This window comes from Microcebus murinus, chromosome 11, assembly GCF_040939455.1.
Source record: "Microcebus murinus isolate Inina chromosome 11, M.murinus_Inina_mat1.0, whole genome shotgun sequence".
In the NCBI taxonomy this organism is placed as follows: domain Eukaryota; kingdom Metazoa; phylum Chordata; class Mammalia; order Primates; family Cheirogaleidae; genus Microcebus; species Microcebus murinus.
Genome location: NC_134114.1, coordinates 5,165,577 through 5,188,614, shown reverse-complemented (window position 1 = coordinate 5,188,614; position 23,038 = coordinate 5,165,577). Strand labels below are relative to the sequence as shown.

Sequence of the window (23,038 nt, the reverse complement as noted above, 5' to 3'; positions counted from 1 at the left end):
CGTCACACTCAACAATGCAGAATCACGGATTGACCACAGATTGAAATTAAATGCAATCATTTTGTGAACAATGTCAATTAGGGAAATATCAAGTCAAAACAAAGCTTAATTTTTTTCTTTTTATTAGATATTTAAAATGGTCTCATACAAAGGCCAGTACATATCACATATAGCAAAATATCTCTATGCATTTGGACTATGCTAAGATCATTTTGTAGTCCAAATGTTCTAGGAGACTAGGGATGTGCGTTAAGAAAATTGCCAGACTTTTTCTGTTACAAGAACTGATTAAAGTGTAATGGAAATCAAAATCAGGCAGATCCAGGGGAAAGAAGGAATCTGTCCAAGATTTTAGGCAGCAAAAATAGATCTGCTTAGCTCCTGAATTACATGAGAGCCCAGCTATTCGAGTAAAGTGCTCCAAGGTGGAAGCTTGGGCAGAGCCCCAAGGCAACTATTCCATCTCCCACGGTAGAGACCTCTTAGAGACAAAGCCCTGCTAGGTCTGAGAAGAGAACTCATCCCACCCACAGGAACACGGCTCTAAGCAATATTCCATCTTCAGATGTTCTTACCCTAAATGTCTTTTGACTATCTAGATGGGAAACATCTTTTGGAAAGCAGAAATGCTGGTTATGCTGTTACTAAAATCAAAATAGAAATGAGCTGCTGTGAGCCCAGAATCATCCTAGTGCCAACCCAGGTCCAGTTTAGGAAGATAGTGCCCACTTCTCGGAGGCCTCTCTCCTCTGACTTGGCCTGGCAGTGCAGTCTCCATCTGAAGGGTCACCTTTCTACCAGACTGAGTTACCCTCTCTGATTCTGGAACATTTCTGCACAGCTCTTGTCTCTGAAGGATTTACATGGTGGATGTGAGGTCATGATGGCCCAAGAGCAGCCAAGAGCAGGACCCACTTCACTGTCTCTGGGCCTCGCTGTGTGGGACAGCCACGCCATGGGAAATGCCTACTAAGTGCTTAAAATGACTTAGCCCAATTCAAGGGAAGAGTGGAAATGATTGATTTATCAAGGAAAAGATGCCTGGATAAAGTTTGCAAAAGGATACCACTTTAACATTTGCACGAAGCAATCTGGAACATTAAGGAATTGCGTAAAGAAACGCTAATACAAAGAACCAAGACAATTCAAAGAAGAATGCTTTAAGCCCAACTATGCTAAATTTCTGAGTGACCCATTTAGGAACATCTCTATTAGTGAGGTTTAAGAAATTAGGGTTCTCTATCATAGAAAACAAAGTGGCTTGTGTAGGGAGGCACGAACTTCACACTTGTCTTTAAATATATTAATGGTGCTATAAATAGTACATCACCTGCTCCTCCCTCCATTTAGAAAAGAACAAGCCAGAACAGGTTTGAATTACAGATTCAAGAGAATCACAAGCAGAAATGCTTTGGCAGAAGAGATTTCCAAAGGAAAACCTTGATGTTTTTTCTTCCTTGCAAGTAGAGGAACAAAAAGGAGATGTCTTTAGAGACCTGGCTTGCTAACAAGACTGAGCGGAAGTTCCTCTACAAGTCCATTCAGTCCTAAAAGTAGTAAAGAGAGATAAAAATGCCATTCCAGGGAGCATTCAAGGCCAGGTACATGCGGGGGTGAGGGCTGCCCTGTATGCACATCTAGTCGACAAGGATCAAAAGGTGCTCTCTGCTCCACGTTTCATAGTACGAGAAGCAGTTTGTGATCTGTGACTTCATGGCCTCCTACGTTCTATTTTCTATTCTTACCTCATTGAACTCAATCAGAAGACAGCACCCATTGAGTAGTGTGGAGAAAAAGGGAAATTTTATTTTTAAAAAACATGATGGTAACAATTCTTCCCATGCATAACATTTGAGCACCATCTGGCTCAGGATATCCGAAACAAACTGCCAAATACCAAGGACAGCTATTTTATGCACTTGGTGAAACATAAGCAAAATCCACTTCTTTGCTGGTGGACACAAATAAATATAGGCACATGTTTACAGTCTAAGCTCAAAAAATATCATTCAGTGGAGACATTCCCAGATCAACCACTGACAAAAAAAAAAAAAAATCTCACTGGATAATCGACAATTGACGCCTTGCACAAAATCTGCACACGCATATCATACCCGGTACAAAAGTTTGAACCACACACTTGGAGAGATCAGTAACAGGAAGTTACCGCCATCTACAGATTCCCTCTCACTGTTCAAGAAAGCGAGCCAAGGCTCTCTGCTTGAAAAATATAAACTGGCAAAATTGACATCAGCTGTTGAGCTGCACGATGCTCCCAGTCATGAAATCCGCTTTAATAACCTGCCCCAAACTGTAAACGCATTAACTACTCATCTAGAAACAGGAAAGCAAGGGTCCATCCAAAAAGCTGCTTATTTGTAGAATCAGAGGATGAAGGAGTCACAACAGGTCAACACCCCATCACCTTCTGTCTATAGGGCTAAATACATACAGATTTACAGGCCAAGGTGGACATTTTCTTTTTTTTTTTTTCCATTTTCCTTGCCACTAACCACTTTCCCAAGGCAGGCTTTTTACAGACAGAGTGAAATAATGCCCGGTCCAAACTGGACCGCCAGCTCAGGGCTGTGCCAGAGGAGAGCGACTGGCGGCAGGGGCTCGCGGGGAAGCCAGGAGGCCGATCGGTGGAGGCCAATCCCAGCGATGCCGCGGGCAGCGGCGCGGCAGGCGCGGAGGAGTTTGCCAGCGGGCGCGCACAGATGTGAAACGCACACGCCCTGCCCGTCCACCTGGCCAGCACTTCGGCAACTTTATTTCGGGCAGAGCGTTCCAAGGAAACTTTTCTCCTGCCCGCAGCCCTTGCCCGAACCAGGCCGCCCGCGGGCCGGCAGGAAGGGCAGGGAGCGGCGGGCGGGCGGAGGACAGCCCGGGCGGGACGCGGCTCGGCGAGCCGGTCCCCCTCGCGGACGCGGAACGCGCGGGGCAGGGCTCGCGGGGAAGCCGCTCACTCACCAGCCCGAAGGCGAAGAAGAGGGCGAGCAGGGCGAGGCAGGAGCCCATGACGATGAGCAGCAGGAAGACGATGAGCGGGTGCTGCTGGCTCATGCAGTAGTAGGACTCGTACAGCCAGTCCCGGGACCGCGGCAGCCCGTCTCCGCCGCCCGCCGCCGCCGCCGCCACGGCCTCGGCGCGGTCCCGCAGGTAGCGGCGGCGCCGCATCGCCTCCTGCCACATCGGGCCGGCTAGCGGGGCGCCCGCGGTGCGCGCCCGGCCGGGCCGGCGCCGCTCGCCGCCGCCGCCCGCGTCCCACGCCCGAGCCGCCTCGGCCGCCCGGCTGCCGCGGCACGGAGCTGCGCGCAGGGGCCTCGGGCGCGGGCGGAGCTCGGCGGCCCGGGCTGGGCGCTCTGACGCGCGGGCGGGGGCCGGGCGGCGGCCTCGGGGGCAGCTCCCGGCGCCGCCGCCGCCACCGCGCGGGAGGGGCGGGCTCGACAGGGGCCCCTCGGCCCGCCTCCCCCGCCCCGCGCCGCGCAGCCCGGCTCCGCGCAGGGGCGGCGCCCGGCGTCCCCCGCCGCCGCCCCCCGACGGCCGGGCGGGGAGCTGAGAAAGCGGGGCGCCGGCGGATGGAGGGGCAGTGGGCGGGAGGCAGCGGCCGCGCCCGGACCCCGGTGGTCCTGCCCTCGCCCACCGCGCTCAGCCACAGGGTCGCACGCCCTCCTCTGCCCTTTCCCCAGCGCAGCCTGGGCGTCGCGTGTGGTGGGAGGGACTCAACCCTGCTCTCCACTAACTCGGGGCGCGGGTGGCTGGGGTCCGCCCTCTGCACTCCCGCCTCCCACCTGGCTCTGAGGACTGCCAGGGCTCTAACCTCCTCTCGCTGCCTCTGAGGGGCACGGCCACTTTCCGGTTCTCCCTGCCCCTTGGTGGGCTGCCGGTCGGGGGAGGGGTCCTCACGAGCTGCCCTGCGGGGTCACAGAGCGCGGCTGGGAGGTCACCTCCCACCCTTTGACCTTTAGTGCCTCCCATTCATAGGACGGAGGGGCTTGCAAATCTTTTTCGCTGTTTTGGAGCGCAGGAGGGATCGCCTACCCTCCCGCCTCCGTAGTGGGTAGGGTTTTCCCGTCCTCCTTCCCCTCAGCACGGCGGGGCGGGCGCCCACGCTCCTCTCCACTCTCTCGGAGGGCAGGGGCCTCCCCTGCGAGGGGTGGAAGGGCGCTGGAACGCACGGGGACCTCGGAAGAAAACAGGGCCAGTGAGCCATTTAGGAGTGAGGCGGCTGTTATTGAACGCGGTATTTGGTGGGCAACCTCACTTGCGCCCTGTGCTGGGCTTTCGGGTTCAGTCACACTTTGGAGGTGCCCAGTGGGCCAAGGTATTCCATGTCAGAGGTTTACCAGGTGCCCTCTGGTGGGTCGTGGTCCTCGCTGACCCCTGCAGGGCTGGCAGTGAGGGCGCCCGGGGGAGCGCGGCTGGGCGCCCGTGCAGGAAGGGTCGGCTCAGGGATTAGCTCCCTCCACGCCACCTTGGGGGCCGGAAGCAGGAGGCACTAGAGATGGGTCAGGATACCTGCGGGGACAGATGTCGGCGGGCGCAGTGTCTCCTCCGGACACGCTTGGGAGTCGAGGCCGCTGGCCCCTCTCCCTGGACACCGGGGGTTTCATTCCTTATCTCCAAAGAAACCCACCCTTCTGGCGCTTCCCTCTTATCTGGCCTCCAAAACTCCTAAATCCCACCCCCTCCCTAGGAATTCAGAGCACAGTGGCCCTCCTCTCTCCTGTCGCCAGAGAGGAGCCTAGTGGGCTGTTCCTATGCACTTCTCGTCTCCCCCAGTAGACGACCAGTGCGCAGGGCGCGGCGCCTTTGGCGCTACCTACGGCCTGGGAACCTTGTGGATCTGCCCCGCTGCCTGCGCCGGGCCGGCCAGACCCCCTCGCGGTCAGGGGCATGGTAGCTGGGTAACCCGTGAACACAGGACTCAAGCTATGCACGGAGACCCGGACCAGGAGCCTTCCAGGGACTGTATTTTTAGTGACGGCTGGTGCCAGCTGGGCCTAAGGGGGACATGGGAACTGCTCAGCTCCGCAGCCCCTGCAGCTGCGGGGCGGTCTTGGGGAGACCCGAGGAGGCGCGCCCGCGGGGGCCAGAGGCGGGGAGGTAGATACTGGACTAGTAGGCGTGTCCGGGACACCAGGTCCTTGGCAGGGCATCCTGCCCCACCGGCTCCTCCTTGGTCCCTGGACCTTCCTTCCTGCTGGGGACCTGCAGAGAAGTGGGAGAAGGCGGTGGATGGGAGGGGGGGTCTCTCTGACTTTTCCTGCAGGTCCCAAGCCCCATCTCCCATTGCCACTCCTCCCGCCCTAGCCTCAGAAGGAAATCCTCTTCTCTTTCGGGTCTCTCCCCTGCTGCCCCTCCCGACCGACCTCTCCAACACCCACAGGTGACTGTAACCGGCTGATTTCAGTCTCAGCCTCTCCTTGGGCTGGGTACGTTCTTTTGATCTGGGGGACTGTGATTGCTGTGCTCCCAGGTTTTAGATTTGGGGGTTCTGAGAGCGCGCTTCAAAGACAGACAACTGATGAACCACGTATAACATAAATATCCAGAACCTGGTTCGTCTGAGGAAACTCGGTCGAGTGGGAAGGGGGGACGCAGCCTCTATTGTGTTGATTCTCTCTCTTCCTCCTGCTGTGTCCGCAGCCTTTCCGGGTGGGCAGCATTGCACATTTCCAGGCCTTTCTTGTGCTAGCAACATCCTAATTACTCATCTTCTCTCCAATTCTTGCTGCCTCTTCACCCCTCGTATTGACAAACGTCTGCCTTCACCCACTCAAGAAGGAAGAAAAAATAAATAATCTGTAACTTAGGTTTCTGGAAAAAAGAGCTTAAAGACTTGTGAGGGGGAAGGAAATGTTTAATTACTTTCTCCTTTCTAGTGGGGAAGTGGCATATTTTTTATGTCCGTATCTATATGAGATATACATGTGTATATATATACATATACATATACATATACATATATGTATACACATACATATATGTGTATATGCATATACACATATGTGTGTATATATATACACATATACATATACATATATGTATACACATACATATATGTGTATATGCATATACACATATGGGTATATATATATACACATATATATCTATATATTCTATGAATGATAAGGAGAGTCATTGCAAGACTTTTAAAAAATTTTGGTAAAATATGGTGGCAGAATATTAGACAGAATCTGCATGCACGTGATGTTTCTGGGATTTTTTAACAGTCATTCCTTCATTAATTCATTTAACAAATGTTTACATGATGCCTACCAAGCACCAGATGATCAGAAAAAAGAAAAAAAGGACAGAGATCCTGAGACTCTTATAGGAGTTTTCTGTGTACTTTGAAAAATAGGGTCACAAAAACGCAGAGCAGTAGCAAAAGAGCAACAGTCCTTCTGCTCCCCTTCTCCTTGTCCCTACAATTTAAATTTCGTCACCATAGACACAGGCCTTAAAAGGAAAATAATGTAAAAAAATCAAGGATATGTCAGGCTTCTCTGAGGATTTGTTGGCTTTGTTTTGTTTTTGGTGCTTATTTTTATGGGAGCCTCTGTCATTGCTTTATGTTTTAAAAAAAAAATGTGAAACAGAATAATCACTGTAGTTACTCTATCAGCGTTTTAGAATCAATTGCACTAAGTATGCCTTTTTAAAAGTTCAGATTTTTATTTAAAAGGAAAAAAAGCACAAAATAATAGCCCACAAGCGGCATGACGTGCAATGAAAAATGTCCTTGAGCACAAAGCCAGGAGCACGAAGTACACACTCACGCAACTAATGGGACCCCAAGGAGTCCTCTGCCGCATTTCTGTGCCTTTGAATAGCAGGCCTGTTCCACCAAGGGTAAGGCATGGGCAGCAAGGGTTCTCCCATGTATTTACTCTGTATCAGTTTATTTATTAAAAAAATGCACAAAGAAACCAACTCAGGAGGCTCCAACTGGGCCTAAGGGAGAAAAAAACAACAAAAAACTATTAGGAAGCAGGATTCCTTTTTCCTGCAACGCTAGAGGGCAGCCCTCCATCCTCACAACCCAGCAGGCAGAACCTACTTTCTGGGCCTGTGACTTGTGCAGCTGCTTTAAGGTTCTGCTGTCAGCACCTAAAAATTCTTAATACTGTTGAACAAAGGGCTCTGCATGTCCGCTTTGCCCCCGGGCCCTGCAAATTTGGAAGCCCATCCTGCTAGCACTCTCATCCGGGCCTGCGGTGCAAAGCCCAGGGGATGCCACACTAAGGACAAGGTCTCCTCTGCCCAGGGGACTCCAGGACACCTGCACCCTCCTAATTTGGTCACGTTTCACAGACTTCACACACTGGCACTCCCAATCGATTATAAATCTAAGTAACCACGCTGCAGGACAGCTTTATGCATCAATGGGTTTTGCTTTAAAAATAACCCATTTAGTTCCTATTTCAAATCCAGTTAGATTAGCTCAGTCAGTGAGGCTGTCGTGTTCCTCTCAACGTCCACAGGGCTCTGATTGATTAAATAGAGGCAGGCCGGCAGACTGCGCCAAGGACAGACGCAGACATGTGCCAACCAAGCCGGAGCATATTGTAGAGCGAAGCGCAGAGTATTTCCCTGTGTATCCATTTTTCTCCCTGGCAAATACATTACTAAAATTTATATAATAAAGTATGAACATTATGTCAACAGATTCATTATCACCATGAAATATGTTTTGTGTACCCAGATAACATTTACATTTTTATTGAACCAGAGTCTGGGAATACAGAATCCACCCAACCAAAGCCAGCTCGTGGCTCTTAGAAGTCCAATTAACTCTTTCAGCTTGTTAAAGTACCCTTGCAGCTCAGTTTTTAGAGCATCAGAAAAGCGTTGCTCAATGTTGCATTAATATATTCATTTTCTTATTCATCCAGTGACAAACGATCTCTACATGCCTTTGAAAGACCCTACTTACTTGGCTTATTTGATGAATTGTATTTTCAGTGACAATGTTAGAATAAACATTTCATAAAATCATCTGTAAAATCTGATTTTAGGTGATTTACTGGGGTTTTTTTTTTGGGGGGGGGTCCTTAAACATGTGAGAAGATGGTACTGGTATTTCAGAATAGACCTTTCACAAATAGCCACTGCCATTAAGAAGTTTATTAGTAGTACTTTTTCAAAATCCACGGAAATGCTGGAATTCTTTCCATGAGCCCTGGGAGGAGGGAGAATAGGTTAATGACTAATCAGTTTCCAGCACGTCTACAACCTTGTGAGAGGTATCGATTTCTCTGCTCTTGCTCGGAGAATGTGATCTCAAAAGCAATGACTCATGCCGTGGAGACGTATGCTCAGGATTTGTTGCCTAGAGAGGTACAGGAAAAGGGGGCTTATTTAGCAAGCTTAAATGGATAGTTCAGATATCGTGGCTTTTTATTTTTATACTCCTGTAAGTGTCCCTTAAAATAATCAATGAAGAAATAAACTTAATTATACTATAAAATTCAAAAAAATAAATGTAACTTTGAGGGTCAAGAAATGGCCTCTATGAAATATAATTTTGTGACTGTAGTCAATGAATGTTTTTGTACTATTCTACCTCCTTCATTCAATTCAGATAGCTTATGATTTTAAGCCACTCCACACTGTTTTTGATTCATGACTTTTTTTTACATTTGGCAATAAATCAAACTCACTGCTAGTATTATTTCACACTGTGTTGTCATAATTGTCAATATTGCTATAGTAACTTCTTTAAAGCACTGGATTTTGTTCCATCAGCTATGTATCCTTGGAGAAGCCATGTGATATCTCCAAGCTTCAGTTAATTTATCTCTAAAGTAAGAAAAATGCACCAACTATTCTAAGACTGTTTCAAACATGTTTATATTATGCTGTGCTGGGTAAAGGGATAGATTTTAATCAACTTCTTTAAATCAAAAGGAAAAAATTACTTGAAATCCAATAAAAAAAATATGAATATAATCAAATTGAACTACACCAAAAATTTTATCTGAGTATTTAATAACAAGTACTATTTCCCTCAGTATAAAACAGATTTAAAAAAACCTTCAGTAGCGTTCCATGACAATTTAGTAAACACACACAAATCTTATTTTTGCGTTAGTATGATCTGTCCTCCCTGGCTGGGAAATAAGTTCAGTAAGAGCAGAAGATTTTGTTTCTTTTGTTCACTATGTCCCTAGTACCTGCAATTTGCAAAACACCTAGTAAGCACTTAGTGTGTGCTATATGAATAAATGGATGAATGGATGAATCAATCAAGAAAGACACTAGACAACTTTATTCTTCAAAAAAAGAAAATACAATTGACCAATAATGACAGTGCATTCATCAGAATTGACAAAAATGCTTCCAGGTCCTAAATAGGTTATATTTATATGTTAATATATTTATATGTTAAACAGTGCCCTCTACTATATCTCTAAAACTCTCACAATGTTTTCAAATTCTAAAGTGGCAATATTTTCATGAAAGACTGAACGCCTAATGCTATCAATGGCACTGGAACAATAGAACAAAGCGTAACAACTCATATGAGGTGAGGTACTGGAGAAATAATGATACAATAAATGTGCCCAGGAAAAGAGATTACCTGGAGTAAGTACCATGGGGGATGGTTTTTATCTGGAGAAAATGGCATCTAGTACTGTGAGTGCTCAGTGGTGCATCATGGCCAACATGATTCCAAGAAATATTAATGACGTCTCCCAGAAGTTATGAAGTATCCATTTCGAACGTCATGCTCTCTGCACCCTGGCCACATTGAGAACTTGACAGCAAGGACGCGTGGAGGCATGGGTAGGATGGAGCAAAACCTGTGGGCTTCATGTGCGGCCGCTCTGAGTGTCAAACGTGAAGACAGCACAGGTGAGAACAGCAGCTCAGAAGAGGCTCGCTGCTTGCTGGATTTTGTTACTGCTGGCATTTCTGAAAAAAGTGATAGATTTCTAAATTTCATTTCACATGCTATAGCCCTTGTGTCTGTGGACTGAGTTACAGATTCCTTATTATAAATTTAGGAAAGTTAGCTCTTACATGGAAGACTTCAAAAAGAAACCCTAGTAATTCTTCACACCTAACTAGGCACTTCCTTTCCGAATGGTACCCCACCCACACCCTGGGGTCTCTCACAAAGACAAGTCTGGAATGAAATTCAACATCTACCACCACCAAACCGTCTCCTCCCTCCGGGGCCATCTATGACACGACTGAGCTAGACATGCACCTGTCCACCGCTTGCTCCGTCACTGGCCCACACTCAAACAACCATTGCTCCTGTCAACTGCCCAGTCTTCTCTCAAATCTCCCCCACTCTCTCCCTCCACTCTCTTGTTCCCACTTGCAGCTGGCCTGCCTGCCTTTACACATTCTGAGTTAGGCTGCAGACATAAGGAACTGCAGAGAATGCCCTGAGCTCTCTGCCACTCACTCCCACCACCATTTCTGGACCTATACACCTGCGTCTCCCTTGGTCTGAAAAGGCACCCCCCACCCACACCTACCCTCACCACCCCCCAGCCACCTCTTCCCTCGCCCAGAGAACTGACTCTCACCATCTCTGTCTGGGGCCCTCCTGCACCTCCTCCATCCTCCATCCTCCATCCATTCTTAGCACCGTTCACTGGTTGTGAGACACTATTTCAACCCTGATTGCTTTCCTAAAATAGCAAGCCACTATTCTCAAATGATTATTTTGGATATTGGGAAGGTTAGTAAAAGACATTTTGAAAGGACATCTTTTTAGTAATGCATTATAATGGATGACTAGCATCCAGGCTTGTTTTGTTGTCCATTGTAATAACAGCATGACAATTTATATCAATATGTACAAGGATTTCTAAGCATTGGGTTTTTAAAATAGAATGTTTGAATACAGGGATAAATAGTGACTAAATGTTCATATAAAAACTAGTTAAATAAAGAAAACACTGTCACAGTAATAAATGATGTTTCAAATGAAGAATCAATTGAACGTTCCTGAAAGAGGCAGCATCTGCCTTCTTTCCCACATGAGCCACCTGAAATCTACTTTTCTCAGCTCCTGCTTCCTACGAAGTGGTGCCTGGGACAACAGTCAGGGAAGGTTGCTGGGTTCATGTAGGCAATTGCCTTAGATTAAATAACCTCCAAATGGCCAGGTATGGCTGATGTGCCAACTCCATCGAGACAGGCTGTATTTACCTTGTTACTGGGAAACGTTGAAGACGTTTTCATGCTTAGCAGGCTAAAGGAATAAAAAGGCAATCTTAAAACTAGGCCCTCATTATTGCATTACAGTCTAATAACTAATACATGAAAAAAAAAATCTGTCTCCCCTGCTGTGGTGGAGCTGTTCTTCGCTTCTAAATATATTCCTCCCAGGAGCCAAGAAATGGAGGGCTTATCTTAAAAAAAAAAAAAAAAAAAAAAAAACCTTACTTAGAAATTTTAAAGATACTAATATTAAAACATCTATAATAAAATATAGAAAATATACATCAGGCTTAGATGTTGCTCAATGTAGATGCAAACTGCTTCATATTGTTTCATTTAAGTGCAAAGTATCTACTCTTAAGACATGCTTTTCTTATATGAAGACATAATCATCTAATTATGTTTAGTCTTTTAATTTTCAAATAGTACAGTTATGTTTTCTCTGGACAAAATTTTACAAACCTAAGTTGAAGGTCTGTTTTGCCACCCCTCTGCATTTATGGTGTAGAAAAAATATCCACTTGCCTTCTTTTTACCCCCTTTCAATGGTGTTTTATAGGAAAAGTTAAAGGCTAAAAAAGTTGTTAAGTGTGACATTAAGAATCACAAGTGTGAGAGCACAAAATCAGATTATTCCAGTGAATCATGCCTTATCCATCAGATGTCTTCTTTCGTTTGGAAACTTCCAGAAGGTTTCTCCTTCCTGCACATAAAGTACTGTTGATCCAGATAATATTCAGCCCTTTTCTTCTTTGGGGTCTATCAGTCAGTATTTCAAGGAATTATATTTAAATAAAAGTACAAGATAGAATTTATAAAATAATTTTTGTACTTAGCTTGGTACTTGGACTCCTTTCTGAACCCACGGTTTCAGAATGGGCTCTGGGTTCTCAAAAGCAAATAACCATGGAGATTTGTGTTAAGAAGTGCTGAGCCACTGTCTGGGTACTTTTCTTATCAAATATATTGCCACACCCAGAAGCAGGAGGGAGTGCTGCTTCCACTCAACCCTTTTAACCTGGTGATTGTTGGATGAATAAACTGTAGGTGTGATTAATATTTTTTTTATTAAAAAAATCATCCTTTATTAAAGGATGATTACTTGTGCTTGTTTATCTTGTTTTTTTTTTTTTTTTTTTTTTTTTGAGACAGAGTCTCGCTTTCTTGCCCAGGCTAGAGTGAGTGCCGTGGCGTCAGCCTCGCTCACAGCAACCTCAGACTCCTGGGCTCAAGCAATCCTCCTGCCTCAGCCTCTCGAGTAGCTGGGACTACAGGCACGAGCCACCATGCCCGGCTGATTTTATATTATATATATTAGTTGGCCAATTAATTTCTTTCTATTTTTATGGTAGAGACGGGGTCTCGCTCAGGCTGGTTTTGAACTCCTGACCTTGAGCAATCCGCCCGCCTCGGCCTCCCAGAGTGCTAGGATTACAGGCGTGAGCCACCGCGCCCGGCCTATCTTGTTTTTGATCATTGGCCCAGAATTTATAAATTCTCACACAAGCACACTTTATAATATGAGATCTTGAAGGAAAAGACCACATTCTTTAAGCTGTTCAGATAACTGGGTACTCTACATTCAAGGTCTTATTTAATTAATTAATTTACTTTTACCATAATACTTATGTAATCCTGTAATCCCCTGAGTTGCTTTGTTTCTCTTAACCATCTGGAAGCTTTTCTCTTCCTTAATTGACTGATGGTTGACTGACACCTCACCCAACTCCCAAGGAGGATTAGTGGATTGATAGAAGCCCTCTGATTGTCCTATTTTAAGCAGCACTTAATTAAGGAGATAGTTTCAACTATTTTGGAAAACATTTTGGATATAAATTTCAATTAAATAATAATAGGAGAAAGATACTTAAGATAATTAAAATAGAGCTAATTTTAAAATGATTAATGGGCGCGTGCAAAATCTCGACTTGAAATATTTTAGAGTGCATACTTAGTTTCGGAAACCAAATTTTAGAAGTGATGTTGAGAAACTAAGACCATCGAGAGAGTGGCAACCATGGCAGAACCTGGGATCAGCAGCACGTTGCACAGCTCGCCGTGTGGAGCCTTCGTGGGAGAGCTTAACCCGGGAAAGAGACGCAGCAACCCATGTGCTCCCATGGAGCCCAGACATGCAGAGAGTCCGGCTTCCTTATTATCCTATGAGTGCTTTGAGCTTTTCACAAAACCTCATCCCTGCCGGGTAGGGAGGAGACAAAGTCGATTGAGTGCAGTAAGTCATCAGTCTGAATCTGTAAAGGAACAAGCGTTTTGTGCAACCCAAGCTCCAAGTTGACAGGCAGCGGCCCCCTTGCAGGATCTGCCCACCCTTCCCAGACCTCACCCAAGCAGCATCTAGCTCCACTGCAGCTATAGGTGGAATATCTTGTGCCTGCCCTGGGCCTAATTCCATTAGCATTTGCTGATAGAAGGTGTAACTTGTGGTCACCCCAGTTAGAGTCTGGTGGTACTCCAGTCTGACCAACTCTCACTGGCTCTTTTTCTTGACCCCTGGCCTGGCTGACTTTGCCTGGGACACTAGTAGACCCAAGCAAGACAGCCAGCTCTCACCTCAGCTGTCTACAGGGCCTCCTGACATTCAGAGGCATGCAGGGAATTCCGAGTCCTCTCCATGCCACATAATTTGGTGGCGGGGGCTGGGCGGGGTTAGTGCTCAATAGCTACATCTACTCTCAACACTGTTGTTGGTGTCTCTCTGATACAGCCACCCTCTGTGAGTGCAGGACAGTGACCCCACACTGATGGCTGGTGCCCGTGCCATACCGAGTGTTGAATGTTTTGACTATCACACCACTTTTCCAGTATCTGCCTCCTCCTACAGAGGGGCTGTCAGAGCACACCCCTCCCTTGTTGGTTCTCCCTAGCTCTCTCCTTTCTTCTTTTTTGCTGTCCAGTTTGGGGCTTTCCATTTCTTATTCTTCAGATGCTCCTTATTTGTGTCCTTGGAATTAAATGCAAATCTTAGACCAGGGCCCGTCGGCCTGCCTTTCGGAAGATTAAAAGTGCAGTTGTAGTTAGGCTTGCTATCAGCTGACCATCCATGACTCAATAATCTGGACCATCACCCCACTCAGCAAGAAGCCTGGAGTCAGCTCCACGAGGTCCCGGCCTCCCAGGGCCATCTGCCCTTTTGCTGTACCATCCTTGACATCCTGACTGTTCATCCCTAAGCTTTTCCTCTCTTAACAAGTTAACCACTGCAGCTATAGGTGGAATATCCTCACATGGCAGGAGTTTGAAGAAGAAGGGCATGGGCACAAAGGACTTGTTTTCTTCTTTCATTAAGTTGCAAAATCTGGACCTGCCTATACAGTAGAATTGCCCTTATAGCCATTGGCCAGAACAGGGCTACATTCCTGCCTTCAAACCAATCAGGGAAAGACAAATGTGATCACCGTAAGCTAAAATCCCCTGAGATTCACTCTCTGGAGCCTACCTCCCCAGTGCTGACCAGATGCCTAAGCAAAATCAGTGTTGGTTGAGTTAGCAATGAAGAAAAGGAAAATGTTGCCTACATTGGCAAACTACTGTGTCCATCCCCTGGGGGCATAGAGAGATTCATAATAGTCTTTTCTCTCCTGACAAAGCCTTTTACAATCATTGCATTGCTAAAGATGTCAAGAAGGTCAATTTTAAGAGTAAAAATTAATCCATGTTTTCTTTGTTCTTAGCAATGTATGTCCTTAACTCCCCTGGGGTTGCAATGGCACACAATTTAGGCAGAAAATAAAATTAAAAAAAAACAACTTCTTGGCTTATCATTTTTAAAATTAAAGAGCTATTTTGAAATATTTTCTGGCTTGTGATCCCATCATTTATTCAAATAATGGGTATACATTATGAACTGGCACTGAGCTCTGAGCTAATGTTTGAAAGCAACTTATTTGAGAAGATTCGATGGGATAAAATTAAAACAATACATTGAAATTAACAGGAGATCAATTTTTGGCACAACATAAGACAGAACTTTTCTCATAATGAAGATGCTTTAAATGTAGCAGATTATCTAATAATTTAGTAAGTTTGAAGAATGAGATCCTGATGGATTGTTATAGATTGGACAAGATGACTTCTGATTTTTAAATTCCAATATTTTAATGCACTTTGACAAAAATCTAATAATCATGAGCACTACAAAAGGCAAACAATAAACAGTATCATGCTATTCTATGGGAATGCTATTTGTTTCTTAAATTTTGAATATGATACCACGAATTTAATGTGCTCTTACCCTTTGGAATAAGGAATAGTCAACTGACAACAGATCTAGGTTTATGAACATTTATTCTTAGAAAATTCACACATGGTAAATGTCTAACCTTACCATATGTTTTAGCCCTTGAGCAAAGCTTGACATATTTTCATGGGATCTGTCCATTATACGCAATGTGCAACATTGTGAAACTGTTACAAAAGTAAACACTCTTCAACCCTCAAAAAGAATACTTTTAATAAAATGGGAAGCATCTGTTTTAACCTTAGAGTTTGGACTACATAATCAAGACACCAATGATTCTAGAGAAAATGAATAAATGGTAGTGATCGTGTATATTTAGTATCATATATTTTTATTTCCTTTCACACACACACTTAAGATAAATTATTCCATTCAATTAAAACAAAATCAATGATACATTGAGATGCTTCCTAATAAAGTTTGTTTGTACTTATGTATTACATTTTCTCTGTTGGCAACCTTTCCTATCAACCTAAGCATTGCTTTTAGAATTCCATGCTTGTATTTTCCAATGATAAAAACAATGTAGGCCAATATCATTATTGATAAAAATTATTGCCTGGATACCAATTCCAGTATAAGGATTAGTTAAAACAATCTTTTAAAAAATTGCTGCCATTATAATTGAATCTATTTAATGAGTTTTTAAAAATGCAGGATAAGTTTAATTTTACTGCCTGCCTTGGACATGAATTTGGAAATTGATAAAGGTTTATTTATACTATCTTGAATTATATTCTAAAATAGTAGTCTAAGAGTTATGGTTTCTGTGAAGGAAAATAGCTGTATTGGAACCTGTTCAGATAATGACGCACAAGACTGCAGACAGGCGTGCACATGTGCACGTGCATGAGCACACACACGCCTACCTGTCTGAACACGCTGGGTAGTGACCACAATCAGCAAACACAAATGGAGAGGGGGATTTTTCACTTTAAAGAAGGAAACTGTACTAAGGCCATGTGTGCACAGATTTTCCCTGGAGACTACTCCCTAGCATGCGCTTTGTCACATAGACTCAAATGTGAAGCCACATCCTACTGCCTTGAGGCGTCAGAATATGAATTTGGGGCTGCACAGGCAGGAAGGAGGGGCCACAGAAAGGAAGACTCAACTCTGAGAATAAATATCCTCAAATGCTTGGCTGAGCTGGGGACTGCCCACATATGGGGACAGTGGAAAGCAACACCTGAAGAGTTGAAAGAGCAGAGCAGAGAATGTAGCTGCTACTCATCTCAAGAGAAATGATGTTTAGAGTTTGAGTATCACAAAGCTAGAGGGAGGGGCTTAGTAAATGCATCAGTCTTCCACTGAATTCCCAAGAGGCCCCATCCTTATGAGAAAACTGTGTTCCAGGTCTAAATAATTCCTCTTATACTTAAGGTGACAACTAAAACTCATGTGAGCTAACATAAAGTCTGCCAGATGTGAAGGTGATCAACCAGCTACTGGACTGCCTTCTGAAACAAAAATCAATACTTTATCATTTTAAATGAAAATGACACTGTCCACAATTTCTACAAGGTGCCATTTACACATTTCAATATATTATTTAATACTTGCTAAAATTTTTTTTAAAAAACAAGAAAATGTGACCCATAGTCAACAGAAAAATCAATAAGTGGAAATTGACTTCAATGTTACGCAGATGTTTGCTCCAGCAGACCGGGACTTTAAAAATAAACAGTTGTCACAGACATCTTCATTGGCTTGAAGGGAAAGGTGCTCAAGATAAGTAAATGGTTGGGTATTCTCAGTAGAAAATGGGAACTTTGAAAAAGAATTAAATGAAAAGTCTAGAACGGAAAGGTAAAATATATAAATTCAAATTTGCTGATTGGAGTTAACAACATATTGTAGATAAAAGAAACAATATCACTGATTTTAAGATAGGACAATAGAAATAATCCAAACTGAAAGAGAAAAAAAGCGTTAAAGAATGAGGAGACCATAACTAACCTGTAGAACACTATCTAATGTCTAATATATATGTAATTGGAGTATTCAAGGATAAAAGAGGGAATGGAGCAGAAAAAATATTTGAAGAAATAATGGCCTAAAATTTCCCATATTTGTTGAAAAACTTTACCTTACAGATTCAAGAAGTTGAACATATCTAAAGTAGGATACATAAAAAGAAACCCACATACAGGCACACTTCAATAACATTTCTGACAATTTTAAAAAACAGAAAATCTTGAAAACAGCCAGACTACATCCAGGAGAATAACAGCATGCATGATGGCTGACTTCTCATGAGAAACAATGGAAGTCAAATGACAATGGGATATATCTTTAAAGCAGAGGAAAACACACACACAAACTCAGAATTCTATATCAAGCAAAACATGAATTTTTTCCACAACTTTGCAATTGTGAATTGTGTTGCTATAAACATTCGAGTGCAGGTGTCTTTTTTGTAGAGTGTCATTTGTTCTTTTGGGTAGATGTTCAGTAGTGGGATTGCTGGGTCCAATGGTAGATCTACTTGTATGGCTTTAAGGTATCTCCAAACTGCTTCTTCAACATGTCTTTTCCTATATTTTATAAATGTTTGTACTTTGAAAATGGTGCAACATGACACTTTAACTTGTGGTTGGAAACTCTGATCTGAAATCAAGTTACAGCATGGGCAAGAAAATAATAGTAAAACTCCTATCAAGAATTGGAATGTCTGAAGTGTTCAATTCAATATGCAACATGTGAAAATAAAAATAAAATATAATTTTTATACATACCAAAATAAATAGAAAAAATAATAGATACGAAGCCAAAATAATGAAGCCAAAATAATGAGGTAATCAAAAATAAAATAATAATAATTTTAAGTAATAAAGCACCAATCACATTAAATAGTCATTCAACAAATCTCATCTGAAAGTAAATGTTTAATTCAGTTGAGCTAGGTAATGGCCTGAAGTAGAAGTTATTCACATAATGAAATAAGAGGTCTCTAGTGCATAAAACATGTAATTAAACTCCCAAGTCCTATAGATTATTTCTCTCACTTTCTGATCTCCTCTCATTCCCTGCCATGCCTGTTCTCCACCTAGTCCAGTAAGATTGCCTTCCAGAATCCCAGAATCCTGAGTGTAGGGTGCTATTCGTTCCAGAGGTTTTCTTCCTGAGAGTCTCGGAAGCCTATGTCAGCTAGAGACCGAGTGGAGAACTCTCTTCACACAAACCTCAGGCAGCAGCTAACTGCAGAGGCCTCTGCCCTTGTCCTGCTATTGCACACGGAGAAGCCCACCCCTCCCCAGGTGCTGCCCACACCCTGCGATGCCCACCGAGTCTCAAGTGGAATATAAAAACACGCAGACAACCGGAATAATCATCCTCCCACCCTGGAAGAGGAAACTACGCACAGGATGGATCTCCCCTACCCACTTCTCAGATGAGGAAGAGTGTTGTCAGGGCTCTGCCAGGTAGTTCCTCAGTGGTCATTGCATTAGAGACCTCTCCCAGAATGGCACGTGTGAACAGAGGGGTTGATTCACTTCATGGTTTTATCCACTCATCCTGTATCTTATGCCATGATTCTTTTTGTGTATATGTGCACGCATTTGATAACATTTACCTAAATCATATGTAAAATCTAGTCCTGGTTTTTGTCTTCAAAGAATGTGCTTTGTTAATTTGAGAAAAGTTTGAAATTTGAAGGACAAAGCAATGGCTCTTATCATGTAAGAGCTGTAGTAGAAGTTTTCAACATTTTCTAAGTCCCCTGAGTGTATGTGTACAGCCATCATCACAATCACTTTCAGTTCACTTCAAGGGAATGATTTAGACAACTCCAAGCTCAGCATAGAGTCTCCGGCCATTAAAATTATTCTCTTCGGCTGGGTGCGGAGGCTCATGCCTGTAATCCTAGCACTCTGGAAGGCCGAGGCAGGGGGATCTTTTGAGCTCAGGAATTCGAGACCAGCCTGAGCAAGAGCAAGACCCCGTCTCTACTAAAAAATAGAAAGAAATTGGCCAGGCTCAGGCCTGTAATCCTAGAACTCTGGGAGGCCCAGGCGGGTGGATTGCTCGAGGTCAGGAGTTCAAAACCAGCCTGAACAAGAACGAGACCCCCGTCTCTACTGTAAATAGAAAGAAATTAATTGACCAACTAATATATATATGCAAAAAATTAGCCGGGTATGGTGCCTGTAGTCCCAGCTACTTGGGAGGCTGAGGCAGGAGGATTGCTTGAGCCCAGGAGTTTGAGGTTGCTGTGAGCTAGGCTGATGCCACGGCACTCACTCTAGCCTGGGCAACAAAGTGAGATTCTGTATCAAAAAATAAATAAATAAAAAAATAAGAAAAATTATTTCGATAGCTAAAAATACATAGAAAAAATTAGCCAGGCATGGTGGTGTGTGCCTGTAGTCCCAGCTATTCGGGAGGCTGAGGCAGAAGGATTGCTTGAGCCTAGGAGTTTGAGGTTGCTGTGAGCTAGGCTGATGCCACAGCACTCTAGCCTAGGCAACAGAGTGAAACTCTGTCTCAAAAAAAAAAAAAAAATTACTCTCTTTGAAATGGTGTGTGTAGTTTCACAACCTAACTTGGGACAAACATAGAGAATAGAGAGTATACAATCAAGGCAATGAAATACCACTACATATTAGAAAATGAACAGTGTCTGTGTAACCGGTCATTAATTGTGCAGTTATTTAGATTTGTCTTTTATGTATCAAATTCAATAACACATTTTCATTGTCCCTTTTTTGACAAAGATAATAAATACTTGAGAAAAATCATCTGGAGTTATTAAGATATGAATTTGTGATATAAAAATCAAATATATCAAAACTAAACTTGTCTTGTTAGCACTTTTCTCTGAATAACGGAGCCTCCTGTAAGATATAATTCCAATTGTGGGTCATGATTTGCTCTTTGTGCCTTTGTAAAATTGGTACTGCAGAGGTGGTGCTCAGCCATCACTTGGTCGTTTGTTGATTAATACCATCCCTGAAAGGACAGAAAAGAAAATCATTAATCATGTGCATATTGAATATTGCCAATCGGGACAGAGGGAGACACCCCATAACTAAGTGAGATGGGGGTGTTCTCTGGGTAAATGCAATACTCAGCTCACCAGTCAGTCTAATTCATGAAGAACCATCACCAGTGAACATTTGCTAACTGGATTTTCTGCAAGATACTTGAATAGTGCCCCTTCCCACCAGGGCTACACTATGGTCTTCTTGTCTGAATATGGCTGGGTGTTTTTGTGTCTGAAGTGGAAACCACTGTTTCCTGAGAAGAATTTGCATAGGACCACTGAGAACTGGGGAGGTAGGAAATCTTGCAAGAATGCGGGGTGATGACAGCAGCCGACAGGAGGGTGAAGGAGTGTGAAGGGCAAGTTAAGTTTAAAGCTGTGCATTTATTTCCTCTCTTTTCTCCCTTGCTTGTTTCTCTGCCCCAAGAAGTTCTTGTCACCTGCCCTACCCCAAAGCTCATCTTCTGGAAAATTCTGCAGAAGTTGGAAGCATTTCCTGGGTACTCTGATCAAGAGTCCTCCAGCAACTTCTGGAGAAGTCAGGTGTCAGCCTGATGTAGGATTTTTTTTTTTTAATGCAGTTGCATTATTAGTGTCACCATTTTTACACTATTGGGACTGACTTGCTCTTTCAGAGAATCGGTGTATGAAGGAAGAAGGGAGACACAAAGGAAGGGAGAGAGGGAGTGGAAGTATCCTGAAAGAGTTGAGCAAGACAGAAAGAGAAGGTGACAAAAGGTAAAGGTGTAAAAGAGATTGTAAGGTGTAAGTGTTCCCAGGAAGAAGCGTGATCCAAGCAGGAGCATCACAAGGGAACGGCTCGAGGAGAGAAGAGTAAGTGTGGCAAGGAAGGAGGCTGTGGAGGAGACAGTGGCATTTTGCAGAGGCTGTACTACTGCCTTGGAGAGGAGGGCAGCATCATGGAAGACCATGAGCTCGGGAGCCCCGCACAGGGACTCAATCCTGACGGTGTTTGAATCTTCGTGTGGCCTTGGGCACCATCTTAACTTCTCTGGACCTCAGCCGTAAGTGGATGTGTTTGGTCACCCCTCCTACAGATGGGAAGATGATATCAGTCTGTGTGTACATGAAGCATCTAGCAGTCGTTCGTAGTCGAGACAGTGGGTTGCTTATTGGTCTGACCTTCTCTCTTATACCAGCCCAGCAGAGGCTGCCCCGTCCTACAAGAGAAGGTCTGAGGCACGCACACGCCATGGAGCCATCCTTCTGATGCACCAGCCACGGCTTCTGCAGGGAGAGGAGGAGCCGGGCCAGTTTGCACTGGTCTTTCACAGTCATAGCCATGAACATTTAGAACCAGCTGCCATATGTGGCCCTGTCTTTAAAGTTGATAGAACCTGCATCCCAAGACCAGCAAGATGGAAAGGGCTCATCTCAGGATTGAAAAAATTAAAGAACGCCTGTGATAAGAATCGGGATCCTTAGGCTGGGATCCAAAAATGGCTTTTAGCACATTACAATCACAAAATGTGCTTATTTCTTTCTAATTGTAAATTATCTCAGCCATATAAGATAGCCCAAATCCTTTTAACACAAAGGTTTAAAAGCGTACCGTCATTTCCTGCTGAAGGGTGATGGGGAAAAGCCATTATAATAAAACTGGAAAGAAAAAAAGACAAGCTATGTCCATAAGATGAAGAACGCAGTATACATTTGTGTGATTCCTGATCTAGGCAGAGAGTTGGGTGTGCATGGCTGCATACATTAGCCACACGAACCAATGCAGTCCCAAGCTCTAAAAGGAACTGACTCTAGAACAAAGTAAATGAAGAAATAGATTTAGAAACTCACAAGCCGCAGGCAAGGAAAATCTTTAATTAATTCATCCTTCCAGTTCACTGGCCATTTGGTGGGCTTTCATAGGAACTGGTGTTTTGTGGGAGGTTACAGATTTAGTGGTGTTGGGGATGGGTGAGAATCCCCATGGCTGGCTGCTGGTTCCTGGGAATCTCGGGAGGGCAGAGGACATTGTTTTCTCCATCTGATAAAGATACATCACTGGATTTTACCACCATAACATATATTATATATCTAGTGAAAATTAGCACAATTATTGAAGCTTATACAAGTGCAAACAAAATACACACATTTAGAGGTTACTCAATTTCTACGAAGACAATATGACATTGAGTACTTAAAAGCTAGCCTATCCTTGAGGATCATATTTTCAATAAAAGCATAACATTGGGGAAATTATTTAAAATTATACTTTTAAATGAATAATAACAATATTGATTACTCATTATTTAAAACGTCTAAAGTTAGCACACAAGCAAATATGTTATTAGTAATAAACTGTGAGTAGTGGAATCATAGGTGAACTTTTTATACTTACATTTCTTTACTTTTCATATTTTCTAAAGAGACCATGTATTCCATTTACAATATATTTTTAAAATCCTAAAAAATAAATAAAGCATTTTGATGTTAAGTAAAGGTTTAGAAACAATAACATAATTTTTTTATTATTTATAAAAATATAGACATATTCTTTAAACATGTCAGAGTATTGCTTCTGGTGTTCATTATGAATTAATGAGAAATAGGTCATTTTTGACATGACTCACGTGGTAAAATGC

The 23,038-nt window shown here is 43.6% G+C and overlaps 1 protein-coding gene across 3 annotated transcripts in view; it reads right to left on the bottom strand.

Moving 5' to 3' along the window:
• The window catches only part of ADCY2 (adenylate cyclase 2), a 389,287-nt gene extending 386,068 nt beyond the window's left edge, over window positions 1-3,219 (bottom strand). For all 3 annotated transcript variants that reach the window (XM_076007928.1, XM_012744227.2, XM_076007929.1), the window contains exon 1: window positions 2,974-3,219. In XM_076007928.1, coding sequence (XP_075864043.1) covers window positions 2,974-3,195 — 222 coding nt within the window. In that variant the 5' untranslated portion in view covers window positions 3,196-3,219. The remainder of the gene's footprint in view (window positions 1-2,973) is intronic.
• Window positions 3,220-23,038: the final 19,819 nt, after the last annotated feature.